This window comes from Carcharhinus amblyrhynchos, chromosome 25 (genome assembly GCF_965287045.1).
Source record: "Carcharhinus amblyrhynchos chromosome 25, sCarAmb.v2.hapA, whole genome shotgun sequence".
Lineage (NCBI taxonomy): Eukaryota > Metazoa > Chordata > Chondrichthyes > Carcharhiniformes > Carcharhinidae > Carcharhinus > Carcharhinus amblyrhynchos.
In genome coordinates, this window is record NC_137348.1 from 5,857,983 (window position 1) to 5,881,615 (window position 23,633).

At 47.9% G+C, this 23,633-nt stretch overlaps 1 protein-coding gene across 1 annotated transcript in view; it reads right to left on the reverse strand.

Annotated features, from left to right (window-relative positions):
• Window positions 1–23,633, reverse strand: part of col27a1b (collagen, type XXVII, alpha 1b) — a 576,392-nt gene that overhangs the window by 73,629 nt on the left and 479,130 nt on the right. The window contains exons 41-42 of the mRNA XM_080211775.1: window positions 18,376–18,429; window positions 8,197–8,253 (exon numbers count right to left, since the gene is read on the reverse strand). Of these exons, the coding sequence (XP_080067901.1) occupies window positions 8,197–8,253; window positions 18,376–18,429 (111 nt within the window). The remainder of the gene's footprint in view (window positions 1–8,196; window positions 8,254–18,375; window positions 18,430–23,633) is intronic.

A 23,633-nucleotide genomic window follows, 5' to 3' on the forward strand; every position in this document is an offset into this window, starting at 1 on the left:
TAATTCTTTTCGTCTGTAAAGCGGAATGTGCTGTTTTTAAGTTCTGTGGTTTGTCATGTCCTGCTCTATACAACGAACAGTTTACAGAATCCGCAGTGGACTTTGTTTTTAAGTTTTATTGTTTGTTTGTTGTTGTCACAAGTAGATTTGTATTAACACTGCAATGAAGCTCCTGTGAAAATCCCCCAATCGCCACACCCCGGCGCTTGTTTGGGTCCACCGAGGGAGAATTTAGCATGGCCAATGCACCCTAACCAGCAGATCTTTTGGACTGTGGGAGGAAACCAGAGCACCTGGAGGAAACCCATGCAGGCACGGGGAGAATGTGCAGACTCCACACAGACAGTGACCCGAGCCTGGAATCGAACCAGGGTCTCTGGCATTGTGAGGCAGCAGTGCTAACCCACTGTGCCAGTTTCTACTAGCTACAGCCACGTTCCAGACCTTTGTTTAGAACATAGATAACTGTCAAATCTTGTGCAAGATGGCAAGAGTTAAGTAAACTATTTATAGTTTGAGGTTAATAAGAGTCTTGGCTCCAAGTCATCTCAAGAGCATCTGTTGCGAGTTGGATGTTTGCTGGCCCTTGGCGCTCTGGTAACTATTTAATGGCTGGAACTGAACCATCTTTGCGATTCGCTGCACAAGTTATCGTCACACTAGCCTTGGCTCAGATTAATTCACATCAACTCATTGGAGTGGGGGGTGAGAGGTGAGAATTTGGGGTAGACCATTGGAGGTGAGGAGGCATTTCTTCACCCAGAGGGCGGTGAGCCTGTACAGTTCATTCCCACAGGAAGGAGTGGATGGCTAAACATTGAATGTATTCAAGAGGTGGCTGGATATAGCACTTGGGGTGAATGGGATCAAAGGTTATGGGGAGAAAGCAGGATCAGGCTATTGAGTTGGATGATCAGCCATGATCGTAATGAATGGTGGAGCAGGATCGAAGGGCTGAATGGCCTCCTCCTGCTCCTATCTTCTATGTTTCTATGAAAGTAGATCAGGTTTAGGGCTTGACTTTGCACTGGGGATACATGGAACCTGTCAGGGAATCGATTTAATTTGATTTGATTTATTATTGTCACATCTATTAACATACAGTGAATGGTATTGTTCCTCGCGCGTTATAGACAAAAAATACCATTCATAGAGTAGGAAATGAGAGAATGCAGAATGTAGCGTTACAGTCATAGGGTGTAGAGAAAGATCAGCTTAATGCAAGGTAGGTCCATTCAAAAGTCTGACAGCAGCAGGGAAGAAGCTGTACTTGAATTGGTTGGAACGTGACTTCAGACCTTTGTATCTTTTTCCTGATGGAAGAAGGTGGAAGAGACAATGTCTGGGGTGCGTGGGATCCTTAATTCTGCTGGCTGCTTTGCCGAGGCAGTGGGAAGTATATTTATAGTTTGAGGTTAACAAGAGCCTTGGACAGAGTCAATGGATGGGAGGTTGGTTTGCGTGATAGACTGGGCTATTTATTAATCCCTTGCGGTCTTGGGCAGAGCAGGAGCCCATACCAAGCTGTGATACAACCAGAAAGGATGCTTTCTATGGTGCATCTGTAAAAGTTGGTGAGAGTCATAGCTGACATTTCCTTAGTCTTCTGAGAAAATAGAGACCTTGGTGGGCTTTCTTAACGATAGTGTCAGCATGAGGGGTGGGGGGGAACCAAGACAGCTTGTTAGTGACCTGGACACCTAAAAACTTGAAGCTCTCGACCCTTACCACTCCGTCCCTGTTGATGTAGACAGGGACATGTTCTCCTTTACACTTCCAGGAGTTGAAATCAGGGTTGGGGAATTGAGAACCAAAGGGCATAGGTTTAAGATGAGAGGGGAAAGATACAAAAGAGTCCAGAGGGGGAGTTTTTTCACAAATGCAGACAAATGGAGTCAGCTTAGATGGCCTTTTTGGTCAGCATGGACCAGTTTGAGATGAAGGGCCTGTCGCTATGCTGTAGGTTCTGTGATCTGTAACAGGGACTATGGCGATTTCACATTTTACTGGAGTTCAGAAGAATCTGGATTCCTCCCAATCTTCATGGCAACAATATCCCATTAACTTTAGGTCAACCTTGTAATTTCAGTTTTTAAGATTCTATTATCGATCTGAATATGTCAATCAAATTTTAATCTTTTACTTAAAGTTACAAAGCCAGTGCTCAGAGTGGACCAGGCAAGTCCCTAATCCATTCCTTGCTTGCTCCAAAAATCAATTCAAATTCACATTCAATCCAATTCATGGTCCCCACAAGAGAGACAAACAAGGTCCAGGCTGACAAGACAAGGCATTGCGCCCCATCCTGGGCTTGATCTTAGACAAAAGGTCAACCAAGTGCTACACTACAGTGGTGGGGAAGTCTAGACCCAGGGGTCACAGTCTGAGGATTCAGGGTAGACCATTTAGGATGGAGGTGAGGAGACATTTCTTCATCCAAAGAGTGGTGAGCCTGTGGAATTCATTCCCACAGGAAGTAGCTGACACCAAAACATTGAATGTGTTCAAGAGGCGGCTGGATATAGCACTTGGGGCGAATGGGATCAAAGGTTATGAGGAGAAAGCAGGATTAGCCTACTAAGTTGGATGATCAGCCATAATCGTGATGAATGGTGGAGCAGGCTCGAAGGGCCCAATGGCCTCCTCCTGCTCCAATCTTTTATGTTTTCTGTGTTAACCAATCCTGTATTTGATATGCCATTGGCTGAGATATACTTTGTATGAATGTTCTTCGGTGGAATCCCCCTGCAGGAGTACAGAGGAAGGACGACCTGTGTATATTCCCGCTTTCAGATGCAACTCCCAGCCCAATAGGTGCCGGCTGACTCTTCCTGATTCAGCTCCCTCTGCTGGGCACATAGGCAGCTGCAGATTCCTGGGCGTGACTCCACCGGTCTGATTAACCTAGAACAGAACTCTTGCCTGTCCTTTTTAATTTGATTTGATTTATTATTGTCACATGTATTAACATACAGCTAAAAGTGCTGTTTCTTGCGCGCTATACAGACAAAGCATACCGTTCATAGAGAAGAAAAGGAGACAGTGCAGAATGTAGTGTTACAGTCATAGCGAGGGTGTAGGGAAAGACCAACTCAATGTGAGGTAAGTCCATTCAAAAGTCTGACAGCAGCAGGGAAGAAGCTGTTCTTGATATGTGATACGGTGACCTCAGACTTTTGTATCATTTCTCCGATGGAAGTAGATGGAAGAGAGAATGTTCGTGGTGCGTGGTGTCCTTAATTATGCTGGCTGCTTTAAGAACATAAGAAATAGGAGCAGGAGTAGGCCATCTAGCCCTTCGAGCCTGCCCCGCCATTCAATAAGATCATGGCTGATCTGAAGTGGATCAGTTCCACTTTCCCGCTTTCTCCCCATAACCCTTAATTCCCCTGTCTATCAGAAACCTATCTACCCGTGACTTAAATATATTTAGCGAGGTAGCCTCCACCACTTCAACAGGCAGAGAGTTCCAGAGATTCACCACCCTTTGAGTGAAGAAGTTCCTCCTCAACTCTGATCTAAACTGCGCCACCCCCTTATCTTGAGGCTGTGCCCTCTAGTCCTGCTATCCTTTCTAAGCAGGAAGAATCTCTCTACCTCTACCCTATCCATCCCCTTCATTATCTTGTAAGTCTCTATAAGATCCCCCCTCAGCCTTCTAATCTCTAACGAGTGCAGACCCAGTCTATTTAGCCTCTCCTCACAGGCCAATCCCCTCATCTCCGGTATCAGCCTAGTGAACCTTCTCTGCACTCCCTCCAAGGCCAATATATCCTTCCGCAAGTGCGGCGACCAAAACCGCACACAGTACTCCAGCTGCGGCCTCACCAGTGCCCTGTACAGTTGCAGCAAGACCTCCCTGCTTTTATGTTCAATCCCCCTCGCTATAAAGGCCGACATTCCATTTGCCTTCTTGATCACCCGCTGCACCTGCAGACTGGGTTTTTGCGATTCGTGCACAAGGACCCCCAGGTCCCTCTGCACCGTAGCCTGCTGCAGCTTTACCAAGGCAGTGGGAAGTGTAGACAACGTCAATGGATGGGAGGCTGGTTTGAGTGATAGACTGGGCTACATTCATGACCCTTTTGTAGTTTCTTGCCGTCTTGGATAGAGCTTTGGTGTTGGGCAATGACTCTGGGATTATTGGGATGTTTCGCTCAGGCAGATGTCATGGTGTGCTCTTCCAAGGCAAGAGGAATTTCGGATGGATGTACCGTAAACTCTGGAGGAAGTGTCAGAGCTTGGAGGCTGGGAGGATAGAGACAATAGTCCATTCTATCCAGTCCGTCCATGTCACAGAAAAAGGTCATCCAGACTCAAAACATTTTCCCTCCACAGATGCTGTCAGACCTGTTGAGATTTTTCAGCATTTTGTGCATAGAAGATGGTCATTTGATTAATTGAAGACCAGTTCTGAGAAATCTCCCACATTTTGTGACAGGTTCTATTATAATGAGGGCAACCATTCAATTCTTAGCAACGTTATTTGGAATTCATTCCTGAAAACTACACATTAGATAACGGTCCTTTTGGTCAGTTTTATTTAGTCAAAATCCTGTGAGTTTACCCAAAGTAACTTCCAGTACAATATTCCTTTATTAATTCCACATTATTTGACCTTTATTCCTTCACATACCGCCAGCCAATCAGAGGCTGGAATTTTCCGGTGTTGCTGCAATTAATGAAGTCTTGGCTGTGTGCCAAATTCCATGTTCTCGCTGGCAGTGGCGACTAGGCCTGGATAAGATCTGAGAATCTGTTCCCAAATGTCTGGGCGGCACAATGGTTGGCACTGCTGCCTCACAGCGCCAGGGATCTGGGTTCGATTCCCAGCTTGGGTCACTGTCTGTATGGAGTCTGCACATTCTCCCCGTGTCTGTGTGGGTTTCCTCCGGGTGCTCCGGTTTCCTCCCACGATCCGGGTGTCGAAAAGAGGTCCCTGGTGCTGTGAGGCAGCAGTGTCACCATGCCGCCCATTAAGAATGGCATAAATTCAGTGCCAGTAAGAACAACTAAACTCCTGTGTTAAAAATCTTCCTGCATTTTAATGGGGTGGCACGGTGGTTAGCACTGTTGCCTCACAGCGCCAGGGACCCAGGTTCGATTCCCGGCTTGGGTCACTGCCTGCGCACATTTTCCCCGTGTCTGCATGGGTTTCCTCCCACGGTCTGAAAGACATGCTGGTTAGGTGCATTGGCCGTGTTAAATTCTCTCTCAGTCACCTCACACACTGCTGCGAAATCCACAGGAGGGGGTGCACTGTCAGCGGGACTGGAGAATCCCGCCAGAGGGGACAACCGGAGAATTCTGGCCCTCATTTCTGGAAATTGGATGGGTACCCTCTTTATAAAAGGACCTGTCACAAAATAGGGGATATTACTAAGGGCTGGCCCTCAATCAATCAAATGAACCTCGTCTTAGCAGCCATTAATTAAAACAGCCCAAAATTCACGATAAATACCTCAATCTAAAGTTGAATAGTTTCAGATCTGTCAGGGTGTTTAAATTGGCTTCAGGTCTGTTCAGAATCTAACAAGTTTCACACTCTCGGGAATGAAGGAAACCTTGCTTTAATAATTGATGGATATCCTTCCTTTACTTCTTTGAAAAATACTGGATTTGTAACATGTGGAGTTTCAATTCTGGATTCTCCATCAGAAATCGGAGCTCACGACTTGTTTTCTTTATCTGGCTCAGCACTTTACACTTTTCAGATCATCGCCAACTTACATATTTTCGGATTACAATAAATTTGCGCCTGCTTAAAACTTCTATTGCCTCACAGAATCCTCACAGGGCTGAAAGAGGCCATTCAGCCCATCGAGTCTGCACTAACAACAATCCCACCCAGGCCCTATCCACATATTTACCTTGCTAATCCCCCCGACACCATGTATTTGCCCTAGCTAGTCCTCCTGACATGAATGAACAATTTAGCATGGCCAATACACCTAACCCGCACATCTCTGGAATGTGGGAGGAAACTGGAGCACCTGAAGGAAACCCACGCAGACACGGGGAGAATGTGCAAACTTTGCACAGACAGTGACCCAAGTCGGGAATCGAACCCGGGTTCCTGGATCTATGAGGCAGCAGTGCTAACCACTGCGTCACTATCCTGTCATTTAGTCTCCTGTAAGACCTGGTGCCTGTTCCTTTGTGCTGGGGGAATATTTACCAAGGAACTCCATAGAGTCAGAGGATGGGATTTCACGGCCTCGCTCATTCCGAAACCGTAAAATCCCGCCCAAAGTCAATGGACCTTTCCATGGTCTGCCACTCACCCACTCCGATCCCTGTGTGGACGATAAAATTCTGGCCATTGAGTCATCGAGATGTCCAGCACGGAAACATCTCATCCGTACTGACCAGGTTCCCTCAGTTGAACTAATTCCATTTGCTTGTGTTTGGCCCATATCCCTCCAAACCTTTCCCATCCACCTACCTGTCCAAATGTCCTTTAAAAGTCGATACTTACAATCTCCAGGAAAATTACAACCTAGCTAACATTAGCTGGAAATAATTCTGTCAGGAAGAACTTGGCCGCTGCCACTCTTTTGGCTGAGGTCTGAGTTGGACACAGAAAACTCAGTTATATGTCTTTGTGTCCCGACTCCCATCAGCTGAAATCATAGAATAGAATCATCGAATCCCTATAGTGCAGAAGGAGGCCATTCAGCCCATCAAGTCTGCACCGACTGTCCGATAGACCATCTTACCCAGGCCTACACCCCCAACTGTTCTATCCTTTTAACTCCACGATCCCCCAAATTCACACACCTTGTGACATTAAGGGACAATTTTGCATGGCTAATCCCCCTACCCTACACATCTTGGGACACTAGGAGGCAATTTAGCACGGCCAGTCCATCTAACCTGCACATCTTTGGGCGGTGGGAGGAAACTGGAGCACCCAGAGGGAACCCACACAGAAACAGTAGAGAATATGCAGACTCCACGCAGACAGTGACCCGAGCCAGGAATCGAACCCGGCTCCTGGCGCTGTGAGGCAGCAGTGCTGACCACTGTGCGAGCGTGCCGCCCTTGCAGTTGGGGATGAGGTAGGAGGACGAGGGAGGAATTAATCAGGAGGTAGAATGGAGCTTCAGAAAACACATCAAGTAAACACTTCACGTGATAATCTAAGATTAGAATATACCGCAAGCTCTCTGGGGGTGGGGGGTAGGGGAGGGGAGGAGGAGGTGGGGGGTGGGGGGGAGGTGGGGAGTTTCTGGTCCCAGGATTCTTGATCTCAGGCTTCAAGTGCCCGATTGGCCCTTCATCCTGTGGATCATTCCGAAAGTGGGTGCGTAGGCTCTCATTGGCTCATATCCCCTCGTGCTAGCCATCTCCATCCGAGGAAAAAGGTTCTCACTGTCCACCCTACCTAATCCTCTGATCATCTTATACGCCTCTATTAAGTCACCCCTTATCCTTCTTCTCTCTAATGAAAACAGCCTCAAGTCCCGCAGCCTTCCCTCATAAGGCCTTCCCATCATACCAGGCAACATCCTAGTAAATCCCCTCTGCACCCTTTCCAATGCTTCCACATCCTTCCTATAATGCGGCGACCAGAACTGTATGCAATACTCCAAGTGCAGTCGGAAAAATAGCAGGAAAGAAGGATCTAAGATGGCGTCGGAGTGTGGTGGCTTCTTGTGAGCTGTCCCCTCTAATTCTATCTTTTATTCTCATTCTATGCTTTTAAATCTGTACCATAACTCTATAAAACTCTCCAAAAATGTTCCATTTACTCTTTACTCTGCATTCTCTCCTTTCCTTCTTCCCTGTGTACTCTGTGAACGGTATGCTTTGTCCGTTTGGATGGAAGAAACAATATTTTTCACTGTATAGTAATACGTGTGACTAAAATCAATCAAACCAAAATCAAAATCAAAACCAAATCAAAATCAAATCAAGTCAAATCAAAATTAAATCAGGATGGGCAAATAAGTGGCAGATGCTGTTCAATGCAGAGAAATGGAAAGTTACACATTTTGGAAATAAGAATACTAATTTTAAATGCAATAATGAACAGATGAGCCTGGTGTACAGATACACAAATTGTTAAAGAGAGCAAAGTGGATAAGGCATAAAAAGGATATTTCGCGTCACTGAACATTCAGTTACAGGGAGAATATTGATCAGGTTTAGTTAATGATATTTAACAGAGATTTTTCTCAAAGGGATACTCACCCTGTCTCCGGGTGGGCCTGGAGGACCTTCCAGCTTCCCATCATCCCCTTGTTCACCCTGGGACATAAGAATAATTTGATTAGTAACATTCTGAATACACCGTGGGCATCAGGGCCGTAAGAAAAGCTTAACCAGGGAATCCCTGGTAATACTAACAATCCAATAAACAAAAAGATTTGCATTCATGTGGCTCCTTTCAAGAAGATGGTCAGAAGATCGAGACAGTGGGTGGGATTTTACAGCCTTGTTTGTTCCGAAACTGTAAAATCCCTCCTGAGGTCAACGGTCCTTTCCATGGTCTGCCCCTCGCTTGCTCCAATTCCCGTAGCGGGTGTAGATGGGAAAATTCCAGCCATCAAGTCGGAATTACAATTCCCAAGGAAAGTAACAGCGCGGAGGTACAGCAGGCGGTAAAAGAGGCAAATGGTATGTTGACCTTCGTAGCGAGGGGATTTGAGTATAGGGATAGGGATGTTTTGCTGCAATTGTGCAGGGCCTCGGTGAGGCCACACCTGGAGTATTGTGTGGAGTTTTGGTATCCTTATCTGAGGAAGGATGTCCTTGCTATAGAGGAAGCACAGCGAAGGTTTACCAGGCTGATTCCTGGGATGGCAGATCTGTCATATGCTGAGTGACTAAATCAGTTAGGATTATATTCATTGGAGTTTAGAAGAGTGAGAGGGGATCTCATAGAAACTTATAAATTTCTAACAGGGTTAGACAGGAAAGATTCAGAAAGAATGTTCCCGATGGTGGGGGAGTTCAGAACTTGGGGTCATAGTTTGAGGATAAGGGGTAAACCTTTTAGGACTGAGGTGAGGATAAATTTCTTCACCCAGAGGGTGGTGAATGTGTGGAATTCACTCCCACAGAAAGTAGTTGAGGCTAAAACATTGTCTGATTTCAAAAAGAAATTAGATATCGCTCTTGGGGCTAAAGAGATCAAGGAATATGGGGGGTGGGGGGAAGGGAGGGGATCAGGATATTGAATTTGATGATCAGCCATCATCATAATGAACGGCGGAGCAGGCTCGAAGGGCTGAATGGCCTCCTCCTTGTTCCAGCAAAATATTTCACTAACTCCCACAAAAGTTTATTTACATCGAAACATAGAAACATACATACATAGAACAGTACAGTACAGGCCCTTCAGCCCTCGATGTTGTGCCGAGCTATGTCCAAACCCAAGATCAAGCTATCCCACTCCCTATCATTCTGGTGTGCTCCATGTGCCTATCCAATAACCGCCTGAAAGTTCCTAAAGTGTCCGACTCCACTATCACAGCAGGCAGTGTATTCCACACCCCAACCACTCTCTGAGTGAAGAATCTACCTCAGACATTCCTCCTATGTCTCCCACCATGAACCTTATAGTTATGCCCCCTAGTAACAGCTACATCCACCCGAGGAAATAGTCTCTGCACGTCCACTCTATCTATCCCCCTCATCACCTTACAAACTTCCATTAAGTCGCCTCGCATCTTTCTCTGCTCTAAAGAGAAAAGCCCCTCAACCTTTCCTCATAAGACCTACCCTCCAAACCAGACAGCATCCTGGTAAATCTCCTCTGCACTCTCTCCAACGCTTCCACATCCTTCTTATAGTGAGGTGACCAAAACTGAACACAATATTCCAAATGTGGTCTCACCAAGGTCCTGTATAGTTGCAGCATAACCTCACGGCTCTTAAACTCAAACCCCCTGTTAATAAACACTAACACACTATAAGCCTTCTTCATGGCTCTATCCGCTTGAGTGGCAACCTTCAGAGATCTGTGGATATGAACCCCAAGATCTCTCTGTTCTTCCACATTCCTCATTTTATGGTGACATTGTCAAATTCTGCACTCTCTCCTTCCCTTCTCTATGAATGGTATGCTTTACCTGTATAGCGTGCAAGAAACAATATTTTTCACTGTATGCATATGAGAATAATAAATCAAATCAAATTTCACACAAATAGAATCTGCAGTGCAGGAGGAGGGTGTTTGGCTCACCAAGTCTGCACTGACAACAATCCCACCCAGGTCCTATCCCCGCAACCCCACATATTTACCCTCCTAATCCCCCTGACACTAAGGGGCAATTTAGCATGGCCAATCCACCTAACCTGCGCATCTTTGGAATGTGGGACGAAACCGGAGCACCTGGAGAAAAGCCATGCAGACACGGGGAGAACATGCAAACTCCACACAGACAGTGACCCAAGCCAGGAATTGAACCCGGTTCCCTGGCGCTGTGTGGCAGCACTGCTCACCACTGTACCATTGTGCCACGAGATTCTCTGGCCTTCTTAGCCGCGTGTTTGCCGCCGGCAGGAGGAGGCGTGTTGTTTGCTCGCGGTGGGATTCTCTGGTCCTCCACAGCCTTCTGCGGCAAAGAGTTCCACAGATTCTCCACTCTCTCTGGCTGATGAAATTCCTCCTCAGCTCTGTCTTAAAGGATCGTCCCTTTAGCCTGAGGTTGCGTGTTTGATACAACTGAGAGGCCATTTCAGTGGGTATTTAGGAATTCGCTACCCCAAAGTGCGGTGGACGCTGGGACAGTGAGTAAATTTAAGGAGGAGTTGGATAGATTTTTAATTGGTAATGGGGTTGAAGGGTTATGGGGGGAAGGCAGGAAAATGGGGATGAGGACCATATCAGCCATGATCGAATGGAGGAGTAGATGGGCCGAATGGCCCCTGTAACTTATGAACTTTTGATTTCTATGGCAGGATTTTACTGAGAAGACAGCTCAGGTGCTCGTGAGTCTGAACACCAGTCGTTGTGGAGTAATTTCTTTCCAGATCCTCCAGTGAAACGGGATCTTTCTCCCTGCGCTCTGTGCAGACAGCAAGTTAATTTTGACTGTCAGGGTTTGGCAGTTGTCCCACCTTCAGGACTGTTTAGGAATCATGGGGGAACTTCGGTTTCCCTGCAGGCAGAATCCCAGCTGTAACGGAGTCTGGTTTTAATCGTGGATAATGCAGAGGTGAGTCAGCAGTGAACCGCAGGACTGGGTTCCTTTGCGTTAAGTCTGGAGAATTCATTCAGTTTCAAAGCGAGTGAATTCCAAACATCAGGGCAATTGGAAAACAGCAGTAATTATCCCTCGAGCTGGTTTAAGAGATAGATCTTCTCCATTTCCTTCCGATGAACTCTGTAACTTTCACAAGAAAGGTACAATTGCTGTGTTTGGTAACTCACCCAGCTGGCTGCTGCTGTCTGGCCATCTCATTGTTGAATTTGATTAAAACCGTTCTGAGTGTTACTCGGAGCCAAAAACAAATCATTGCTTGGAAGTGCGATAATGGTCTTTTGTCATCTACTGCTGAAATATGACTCGGTTTCACAGAATCACAGCATACGACAGTGCAGAAGAGGCCCTTCGGCCCATCGAATCTTCACCAACGCATCAAATGCCCTGATCTGCCCGCCTACTCCCACTTTGCCAGCACTTGGTCCATAACCTGGAACGTTGTGACGTGCCAAGTGCTCATCCAGGTACTTTTTAAAGGCATCCCACCACCACCACCCTCCCAGGCAGCGCGTTCCAGACCCTCACCACCCTCTGGGTAAAAAAGATTTTCCTCAAATCCCTCCGAAACCTCTCACCCCTCACTTATAACTTGTGCCCTCTCCTAGTTGACCCTTCAACTCAGGGGAACAGTTGCTCCCTATCCACCCTGTCCGTGCCCCTCACGATCTTGAACACCTCGATCAGGTCACCCCTCAGTCTTCCCTGCTCCAGCGAAAACAACCCAAGCCTCTCCAACCTCCCCTCGTAACTTAAATGTTCCATGCCAGGCAGCATCCTAGTGAATCTCCTCTGCACCCGCTCCAGTGTGTTCACATCCTTCCGATAATGTGGTGACCAGGACTGCACGCAGTAGTCCAGCCGTGGCTAGTTTCCTCCCAGGGAAATGAACAAGGCCACCTCGTGGGACCCTGGAATGGCTGCACTTTGGCGCACTTGTTCTCCAGGCCGAGATTGGCCGGTCTAAACTGAATGTTTGCGCTAAAACTTTCAAAGGGGTTTTGCGCAGCTATGGGCAAAAAGGATGCTGATCGGGACTGTACACGTCAGAGCGGGGAAGGCAGAAGGGGGTGTTAAAACCATTCTCAACAGCTGATGGAACAAGGAGTGGGGGGGAACAATAGGGTTAAGATTTTAGGTGAAAAGTGGGGCTGGTGTGAGTCAGGGTCATAAAAGTTTACAGCATGGAAACATGTTGTTCAGCCTAACTTGTCTATGTCGCCCTTTTTAAACCCCTAAGCTAGTCTCAATTGCCTGCATTTGGCCCATATCCCTCTATACCCATCTTACCCATGTAACTGTTTAAATGCTTTTTAAAAGACCCACCTCTGCTACCATCATTCCAGACACTCACCACCCTCTGTGTGAAAACATTGCCCCTCTGGACCCTTTTGTATCTCTCCCCTCTCACCTTAAACCTATGCCCTCTAGTTTTAGACTCCCCTATCTTTGGGAAAAGATATTGACTATCTACCTTGTCTATGCCCCTCATTATTTTATAGACCTCGATAAGATCAGCCCTCAGCCTTGTGTGAGAATCTAGAACTAGGAGGTCACTGTTTAAAGGTAAGGGGTTGGAGATGAGGGGAAATGTTTACTCTCTGAGGGTAGTGAGTCTCTGGAACTCTCTTCCTCAAAAGGCAGTGGTCGCAAAATCTTTGAATAACCTTCAGGCAGATTTTTGAGTGACAAGTGGGTGAAAGGTTATTGGGGGCGGGCAGGAATGCGGGCTGATAAGATCATGGCTGATCCAACTGAATGGTGGAGCAGGCACAAGGGGCCGAATGGCCTACTCCTGTCCCTAACTCGTATGTTCACAAGTCACCCCGCAGCCAACATCCCAAAGCCAGCTTATCTGCTGTTGTGGGATCTTGCTGTGCACTTCCTTTGTGGCACAGCCACAGAGCAGAAAGACACGGGCTGGAATCTTCTGGCTGTTCACGCCAGCGGGATCTTCCAGTCCCACCGACGGTGCAGACCCCCACCCCCAGCCCCGGTTTCACAGCAGCGAGGGGGGTATTAAATGGGGAACCCCCATTGATGAAGGCCAGACCAGAAGGTCCCACTGCCAGCCCATGGCGGGTGCATCCGGGTTGCACGGGAAATCTGCCCACAGGTTCGATTCCCACACTGACACTGACGCCGGCGCTATAGTTAAGAAAGCGCACCAACGCCTCTACTTTCCCAGGAGATTAAGGAAATTCAGTATTTCCACTATGACTCTCACCAACTTCAACAGATCCACCATAGAAAACATTCTTTCTAGTTGTATCACAGCTTGGTATGTCTGCTGCTCTGCCCAAGACCGCAAGGAACTACAAACAGTTGTGAATGTAGCCCAATCCATCACGCAAACCAGTCTCCCATCCATTGACTCTGCCCACAGTTCCCAGTACCTTGGGAAAGCAGCCAGCGCAATCAAGAATCTCACGTAACCAGGACCTTCTCTCTCCCACCTTCTTCAGTCAAGAAAAAGACACAAAAGTCTGAGGTCACGTACCAACCAACTCAAGAACAGCTTCTTCCCTGCTGCCACCAGACTTTTGAATGGAAGTACCCTGCATTAAGCTGAACTTTCTCCACACCCGAGCTATGACCGTAACATTACACTCTGCACTGTCTCCTTTCCTTCTTTATGAGTGGTATGCTTTGTTTGTATAGCGCGCAAGAAACAATATTTTTCACTATACGTTAATACATGTGACAATAATAAATCAAATCACAGTGCTGAGTTCTCAGTGTGAAATATCAGAGAGTGAGGATGAAGCTGTGATCCGGGATCGGGGATGGGGAACCATGTCCACCGGCCTGTTGCAGACGCGGGATCACACTGCTCCCAACTTGCCTGTCCAACTTCTCAATTACAAGAGGTGCGTGGTTTAGAGAGGGTGTATGAAGGGTGGAGCTGCGGGGGGTGGGGGGTGGAGTGGGTTGGTGGAGCTGGGGGAGTGGAGCTGGGGGGGTCGGAGCTGGGGGGGTAGAGCTGGAGGGTGTCGGAGCTGGGGGGGCGGTGTCGGAGCTGGGGGGTGAAGCTGGGGAGGTGGAGCTGGGGGGGTTCGGAGCTGGGGGGTGTCGGAGCTGGGGGGGGGGTGGTCGGAGCTGGGGGGGGTGGAGCTGGGGGGAGTGGAGCTGCGGGGGTCGGAGCTGTGGGGATCGGAGCTGGGGGAGTAGAGCTGGGGGGTGGTGGTTGGAGCTGGGGGTGGTCGGAGCTGGGGGTGTCGGAGCTCGGGGGGTTCAGAGCTCGGGGGGTTCAGAGCTCGGGGGGTTCAGAGCTAGGGGAGTCGGAGCTGGGGTGTGTTGGAGCTCGGGGGGGTGGGTTGGAGCTGGGAGAGTGGAGCTGGGGGGGTTGGAGCTGGGGGGAGAAAGATTTGGCGTGGAGGGTGAAAATTTGACTCAATTTTTCAATAATCCAACTCATAGCGATAGCAAGGTGGCACAGTGGTTAGCACTGCTGTCTCACAGCACGAGAGACCCGGGTTCGATTTCCAGCTTGGGTCATTGGAGAGGCATTGAACCAATATTTCTCTTCGGTGTTCACGCAGAGGGACATAAATGTAGCTGTGGAGAACACTGGGTTACAGGGTTGTAAACTGGACAGTATTGCAGTTGATAAGGAGGACGTGCTAGATATTCTTGAGGGTTTGAAAATAGATAAGTCCCCTGGGCCGGACGGGATTTACCCTAGGATTCTCTGGGAGGCAAGAGAGGCGATTGCAGAGCCTCTGGCTCTGATCTTCAGGTCGTCATTGGTCACAGGTATAGTGCCGGAGGATTGGAGGATGGCGAATGTTGTCCCATTGTTTAAGAAGGGGAACAGAGACTTCCCCGGGAATTATAGGCTGGTGAGTCTTACTTCTGTTGTGGGTAAGGTTTTAGAAAAAATTATCAGGGATAGGATTTATAGTTATTTGGAGAGTAATGAATTGATTAGAGATAGTCAGCATGGTTTTGTGGAGGGTAGGTCGTGCCTTACTAACCTTATTGAGTTCTTTGAGAAAGTGACCAAAGAGGTGGATGGGGGTAAGGCAGTTGACGTGGTATATATGGACTTTAGTAAGGCGTTTGATAAGGTTCACCATGGAAGGCTTCTGCAGAAAATGCAGATGTATGGGATTGAGGATGATTTAGGTAATTGGATCAGGAATTGGCTGGCGGATAGGAGACAGAGGGTGGTGGTTGATGGTAAGTATTCGTCATGGAGTTCAGTTACGAGTGGTGTGCCTCAGGGATCTGTTTTGGGGCCACTGCTGTTTGTAATTTTTATAAATGATCTGGATGAGGGTATAGTTGGGTGGATTAGTAAATTTGCTGATGACACCAAAGTCGGAGGTGTGGTAGATAGTGAGGAAGGGTGTCTTAGTTTACAGGGGGACTTGGACAAGTTGCAGAGCTGGGCCGAGAGGTGGCGGATGGAGTTTAATGTGGAAAAGTGTGAGGTAATTCACTTTGGCAGGAATAACAGATGTGTGGAGTATAGGGCTAACGGTAGGACTCTGAATAGTGTGGATGAACAGAGGGATCCAGGTGTATGTGTACATAGATCCCTGAAAGTTGGGAATCAAGTAGATAGGGTTGTTAGGAAGGCATACGGTGTCTTGGCGTTTATTGGTAGGGGGATTGAATTTAGGAGCCGCAGCGTCATGTTGCAACTGTACAAGACTCTGGTGCGGCCGCACTTGGAGTATTGTGTGCAGTTCTGGTCCCCACATTATAGGAAGGATGTGGAGGCTTTGGAGACGGTGCAGAGGAGGTTTACCAGGATGTTGCCTGGTATGGAGGGGAGGTCCTATGAGGAGAGACTGAGGGATTTGAGGTTGTTTTCGTTAGAAAGAAGGCGGCTAAGAGGGGACCTTATTGAAACATATAAGATGATTAGAGGTTTAGATAGGGTGGACAGTGATAGTCTTTTTCCTCGGATGGAGAAAGCTAGCACGAGGGGGCATAGCTTTAAATTAAGGGGTGGTAGTTATAGGACGGATGTCAGGGGTAGGTTCTTTACCCAGAGGGTGGTGAGGGATTGGAATGCCCTGCCTGCTGCAGTTGTAAATGCGCCTAGTTTGGGGGCATTTAAGAGATCCGTGGATAGGTTTATGGATGGAAAGGGTTTGGTTTAGGTTAGAGGGTCATTGCTTTTTAACTGGTCGGCGCAACATCGTGGGCCGAAGGGCCTGTTCTGCGCTGTAATGTCCTATGTTCTATTGTCTGTGTGGAGTTTGCACATTCTCCCCGTGTCTGCGTGGGTTTCCTCCGGGTGCTCCGGTTTCCTCCCGCAGTCCGAAAGATGTGCTGGTTAGGTACATTGGCTGTGCTAAATTCCCCCTCAGTGGACTCAAACAAGCGCCGAAGTGTGGAGACTAGGGGATTTTCATAGTAACTTCATTGCAGTGTTAATGTAAGTCTACTTGCGACACCAATAAATAAATGTTTTTTTCATAGGGTGAGATTTTCTGGTCATGCTGACCCCAAAACTGACAAATCCCACCCGAGATCAATGGACCTTTGCCGGGTCCCCATCCCCACCTGCCCACTACGATTCCCATGGCGGATTTCAGAGAGATGGCACAGACACAGTGGGCCGAGAGGCCTCCTGCTGTGCTGTAACCGTCCTATGATTCGAATCACTTTTACACTTCAGAACTGGCCAGTCCAGTTGAAAATGCTGGAGGCCAAAATGGAGAGTGCAAATAGCTAAAAAAACAAACTGAGGGCACAATCTTACTGATCGTTCACGCCACAGTCCCACTGCGGCGAGGTCGGAGAATAGGGTGGCCAGCCAAATCCCTGTTCATTGCGGCAGGATGGGAAAATCCCACTGGCATGAATGGAGATATGATTCCAGAAGATCTCAATGAATGGTAAAGTGAAGTTTATTTATTAATGTCACAAGTAGGTTTACATTAACACTGCAATGAAGTCGCCACAGTCCGACACCTGTTCAGGTACACTGAGGGAGAATTCAGCATGGTCAATGCACCCTAACCAACACGTCTTTTGGAGTGTGGGAGGAAATTGGAGCACCTGGAAGAAACCCACGCAGACACAGGGAGAACATACAGTCTCCACACAGTGACCCAAGCCGGGAATCGAACCCGGATCCCTGGCGCTGTGAGGCAGCAGTGCTAACCACTGTGCCACCGTGTCATCTGCAATGGGCAAATGTTGGCCTCTACGAGATAAGAACATATTCCAGACACACTGGGCAGAATTTTCCTGACCCGCCAGCCAAGGGGAGGGCACAGGCCTTGACCTCGGGTGGGATTTTCCAGTTTTGGGATGAGCATGGCTGGAAAATCCCACCTTCCGTGCCACAGGAGCAGAATCATCTCCCTCCACAGGCAACCGAACATTGACACCAGTGAAGTCGAAATAAAAATGTTTCCCTATCATCCTTCCCCTGGGGAGAGGTGGAAGGGAACTGGGAGACTGAGAGGCCTCGAGAAGCCTGTGGGCAACATCTGAATGATTACCATCCACTGAACAAAAAAAACCATTTCGTCTTTTCATTCATCGCTGTAATGCGGAAACTCATTTCCAGATGTGTGCAGCTGCAGAAAGGACTGGTCAATCCCAGAATAGAATAACAGAATCCCGACAGTGCAGAAGGAGGCCATTCGGCCCATTTTGTCTGTACTGAGCACAACCTTACGCAGGCCCTATCTCCACAAACCCCATGCACTTACCCTAGCTAGACACGCTGACACTAAGGGGCAATTTAGCCTGGCCAACCCACCTAACCTGCATACCTTTGGACAGCGGTAGGAAACCCACGCAGACACGGGGAGAATGTGAAAACTCTGCACAGACAGTGACCCAAGCCGGGAATCGAACCCGGATCCCTGGCGACGTGAGGCAGCAGTGTTAATCACTGTGCCGCCCCAACGCGTGCAGGATGAGATTGTTGGTGGAGTGAGCAGAGGGCTGGTTGATCTAAGTGGGTACTCGGAAAGTGAGTGCCGTTCAGAGCCCCGGACGTGTATCGCTGAGACGACTGACACACGCAGGTCACTTAACGCAAACAGACTTGTATAACCTGAATTGAATTGGATGAGGATTGCGGGGCTGGGTATAATTCATCCTTTAGCTCCCAAAAACACAATATAACTCTGTAAAACTTTCACCGCAGAGTCAGTAAAAGCTAGTTCATAAAACGAGGCAATTTTACCTTTTCACCTTTAGGGCCAGGTGGTCCTCTCGGTCCTGGTGGTCCTTTATGCCCCTGTGAAATACATAAAATAACCTTCAGACGGTGCCAGATAACCAGGTTCAAGTGAAGGGATTCAGCCACTTATTAACACGCGCCATTATCAGCACAAACAGAGAAGGCTGCAAGGTGCTTCTTATTCATCTGTAACAAGGTGGGTACATTCTCAGTCTGATAATGAGGTCTTTCTATTGTAATTGTGTCACTCTAATAAACCCAGCTGATTATGGGCGGCACAGTGGTTAGCACTGCAGCCTCATAGCACCAGGGACCCAGGTTCGATTCCTGGCTGGGGTCACTGTCTCTGTGGAGCCTGCATATTCTCCCCGTGTCTGTGTGGGTTTCCTCCGGGTGCTCCGGTTTCATCCCACAGTCCAAAAATGTGCCGGTTAGGTTCGTTGGCCATGCTAAATTGCCCCTTAGCATTCCAAGATGTATGGATTAGATGGATTGGCCATGCTAAATTGCCCTTTAGAGTCTAAAGATGTGCAGATTGGATGCATTGGCCATGCCAAATTGCCCCTTATTGTCCCAAGATGTGTGGGTTAGATGCATTGGCCATGCCAAATTGCCCCTTATTGTCCCAAGATGTGTGGGTTAGATGCATTGGTCATGCTAAATTGCCCTTTAATGTCCAAATGTCCAAAGATGTGGACACCCCTCATAATCTTACACACCTCAATCATGCCCCCCTCAGCCTTCTCTGCTCCAAAGAAAACAATTCAGTCGCTCCTTATAGCCTCGGTGCTCCATCCCAGACAACAAACATCCTGGTGAATCTCCTCTGTACTCCCTCTAGTGCTATCACACCCTCCCTTGGGTGAGGTCTGGATCTCTCCTGATCATCTAACCAGATACTCCAGCCTCCTTCACTTAGCAATCAGCCAGTCACTTCCATCAAGTCAGATTCCACCCCATCACTAACATCTCAGCAGATGAAAGTTAATGAACGGGATTTGTAAAAAATTCATTTGTGGGACATGGGCGTCGCTGGCTGGGCCAGTATTTATTGCCTATCCCTAGTTACCCTGATCCAGACGGCAGTTGAGCGACAACCACATTGCTGTGGCTCTGGAATCACGTGTAGGCCAGACCGGGTAAGGACGGCAGATTTCCTTCCCTAAAGGACATTAGTGAACCTGATGGGTTTTTCCAACAATCAACAACGGTTTCAGGGTCACCAGTAGGTTCTTAATTCCCGATATTTTGGGGTCCCCAAGTGCAGGAAGCAATAAAGAGTTCAGTGATTTCTATAACCATGTGTGTGAAGAACCTAATCGATCTGAGGGGGCTATGGATTGTCTCAATTTGGGGAATTTGCCACCCCAAAGTGCGGTGGATGCTGGGATAGTGAGTAAATATAAGGAGGAGTTAGACAGATGTTTAATTGGTTGAAGGGTTATGGGGAGAAGGCAGGAAATTGGGTATGAGGAGCATATCAACCCGAATGGCAGAGCAGACTTGATGGGCTGAATGGTCTAATTCTGCTCCTATATCTTATGAACATAAGTGAATTGGGGATACCCCGATTCAGGTTGCGATAAGCCTGAGGGAACACCGCCCTCCCTGCTACATTACCTCAGGAGGAAGTTCTCAAGTCTTCTTCCCACCTGACATTTCCTTGCCCCTTGCAAGGGGTTGGGTTTTTCCGGGGGGGGGGGGGGTAGGGTGGAATGTGATTGGTGCCAGAAGTTGACCTGAATAGCTGGGCCCATCCATTCACTTGGTCAAATTCCTTACTCTCGCAACTATTTAAATGTTTGGATAGAGAAACCTTATTGGCTGAAAATGGAAGTGATTTGTTTGAAGGGTTGCTGTCTAAAATTGAAGCACCAAGTATTATCCACCAGGGGGCTCTTTGGGAACACTCAAATTATTTGAAGGTCTAAAATAATTCAAAGCCCTTGGCTTTAGACCCAGAGTCAGAAGAGTCTTTACTCAGATGGAGGCCATTCGGCCCATTGAGTCCATCCTGGCTTTCCGCAGAGTAATCCATTCAGCGCCAACCAGGCAATGCCAGCCTAAACATCTCTAAACACAAGTAGGGAGGAGATGGCCTGGTGGTATTATCGCTAGATTATTAATCCAGCTAATGTTCTGGGGGACCCGGGTTCGAATCCCGCCACGGCAGATGGTGGAATTTGGATTCAATAAAAAAAATTCTGGAATTGTGAATCTACTGATGACCATGGAACCATTGTCAATTGTCAGGAAAAACCCATCTGGTTCACTAATGTCCTTTAGGGAAGGAAATCTGCCATCCTTACCTGGTCTGGCCTACATGTGACTCCAGTGCCAGAGCAATGTGGTTGACTCTCAACTGCTCTCGAGCAACTAGAGATGGGCATTAAATGGTGGCCCAGCCAGCAATGCCCATGTCCCATGAATGAATAATAAAAAATGTAAAAGCTACAGTATATTGAGCAGGGGTTCTGTGCTGGGACCTGACTGTCCACTGGCTGACATTGTTTGCCAACCCAAATGCCAGGGAGCACTTGCCAGGGGTGGGCCCTCTGGGGAGCCCAATTGTGGGGGGGGTCCTGCGATGTGAAGTGGGTGGGGTGAAGGAGAGGAGGGGCATTGGGGCGGGGTTCTGCTTTGAAAGGGGGAGTACCGGCCATGCCATAGCAATTGTTGTTGGGGGAAAGGGTGGGTGGAGCCCCAATAATTGTGCCATGGGACAGGAAGATCCCCCAATACTCTCCACGTTGGGGAGAGTTTCACCTCAGTTCCAGTATCTGTACTGAGCCTTGCTGGCTCTAACTGGCCCCAACCCAGCAGACTGATAGCATAAACCATTCCCCCAGATTTCCTGTGTAAGATCTGGTCTGAAAACCTTAGCAGTGCGTCTGGAGAGATCTACGCCAGTTTTCAGTCAGAGTCTAGAACCATAGAATTCCCTACAGTGCAGAAAGAGGCCATTCAGCCCATTGAACCTGCACCGATTCTCTCTGATCCAGGCCCTCTCCGTCACCCTATCCCCATAACCGCACACATTTTCCATGGATAATCCATCTAACCTTGGGTGACCGTCTGTGTGAAGTTTGCACGTTCTCCTCATGTCTGCATGGGTTTCCTCTCACACCCCAAAGACGTGCGGACAAAATTGCCCTCAGCATCCAAAAATGTGATCGGAGCTGTAGTAGGGTAAATACGTGGGGTTATAGGGATAGGGTGGGAATGTAGTCAATGCAGACCCGATGGGCTGAATGGCCTCCTTCTGCACTGTAGGATTTCTATGACTTAAACCTTAATTAATAGGCGAAGGATATTTGAAATCAAGAGCTAATTCTCATTTTAAATAGTCAATACCAGCGTTATGGGGAGGTGATGGCCTGGTGGTATTATCACTAGACCAGGTAAGAACGGCAGATTTCCTTCCTTAAAGGACATTAATGAACCAGATGGGTTTTTCCGACAACGGTTTCATGGTCATCAGTAGATTCTTAATTCCAGATTTCTTTTATTGAATTTAAATTCCACCACCTGCCGTGGCGGGATTTGAACCTGGGTCCTTGGGACATTAGCTGAGTTTCTGGATTAATAACCTAATGATAATACCACTCGCCTCCCCCGGCAGAGCTATGTTCCTCACCCATTAAGATGTTCCTCAAAATCTACCTCTTTGACAAAGCTTTTGGTCTTATTGAACTTGTTGGCTGAGTGCCATATTTTGTTTCATCACCTTGGGGTGTGAACGGTGCCATATAAATACAATCCCTACAATGCAGAAGGAGGCCATTCAGCCCATTGGGTCCGCACCAACAACAATCCCACCTAGGCCCTATTCCATAACACCCGTTGTTGAGTCAGAGACAACTTTTTCCTTAAAACGATGGGTGGATAAAGATCCGGAGAAGTGGGATTAATCTTGGATTGCTTTAGCGAGGATTCAACGCAGACGCAATCAGCAAAAAGGCTGTTCCTGGGTTGCAAACCTCAATGGTTCACCTACTGGGCTACCGAGAGATATCAGGCAACAAGCCTTTAAACCTTTAGCGCTGCAGGAAGTCAGAACGTGTGGTGTAGAGTGCTGGCTAGACAGAATACTCATTTTGGTTTCCCAGTGTTGTTCCGAGGCACAGTTTACAGAATCATAGAAGCCCCACAATGCAGGAGGCCATTTGGCCCATCGAGGTTGTAATGACTTCAGTCAGGCCATTGAGGTTGGCCTATTGGAATATTATTGTCACATGTATTGGTATACAATGTTAAGTATTGTTTCTTGCATGCTATATAGACATAGCATACTGCTCATAGAGTGCACAGGGGAGAAGGAAAAGAAAGGGTACAGTGTTTACAGTTATAGCTAAGGTGTATGTAATGACTTCAATCAGGCCATTGAGATTGGGATATGAATTCCCTAATTATGGAGTCAATTGATGGGCCAATCAGGGAGTCTTTTCCTTGTATTTAACCAGGAGTGTCAGTTCCTCTGGCACACCGGGAGGTAGACTGCTGACTGCGAGCGCTCTGTGAACCGCTGTTGGAACTGTAAATAAAGGGGTTTTGGTGAAGGGGCTTCTGCCTCTGAAGACTTATTACAGAGCCTACACCCACAACAGTCCCACACAGGCCCGATCCCTGTAGCCCCATGTATTTACCCGACCCTAAGGGGCAGTTTAGCATGGCCAAGCCACCTAACCTGCACATCTTTGGACTGTGTTGGGGGGGTGCGGGGGGGGAACCGGAGCACCCGGAGGAAACCCATGCGGACACGGGGAGTACGTACAGACTCCACGCAGACAGTGACCCAAGCCGGGAATCGAACCCGTGTCCCTGGCGCTGCGAGGCGGCAGTGCCAACCACTGTGCCGTGGTTATGTTAAAAATATGGGAAAACTGGATTCGTTGGAAATATGAAAGTAAAAACAGAAGGAGCTGGAAATGCTTAGCAGATCAGACAGAATCTATGGCAAACATTCATTACTGCCTGCCTTTTGGTACTGCTCTGGAAATTGAAGTGATGTACTCAAAACCCCACCACAGCAAGTTGCAAAATCAAATGAAAGAAAGTGTAGAAGGATTCCAGGTTTGAGGGACTTTAGTTATATAATAAAAGTTGCTGGAAAATTCACCAGCTTCTCCAGAGTTTAGGCTTGAAATATTAACTTTGAGACTGACAGACCCGCTGAGTTTACCCAGCATTTTCACTTCTTATTTCAGGTTTCCTGCATCTGCAGCATTTTTTGTTTAGTTACGCAGACAGGGCAGAGGTAT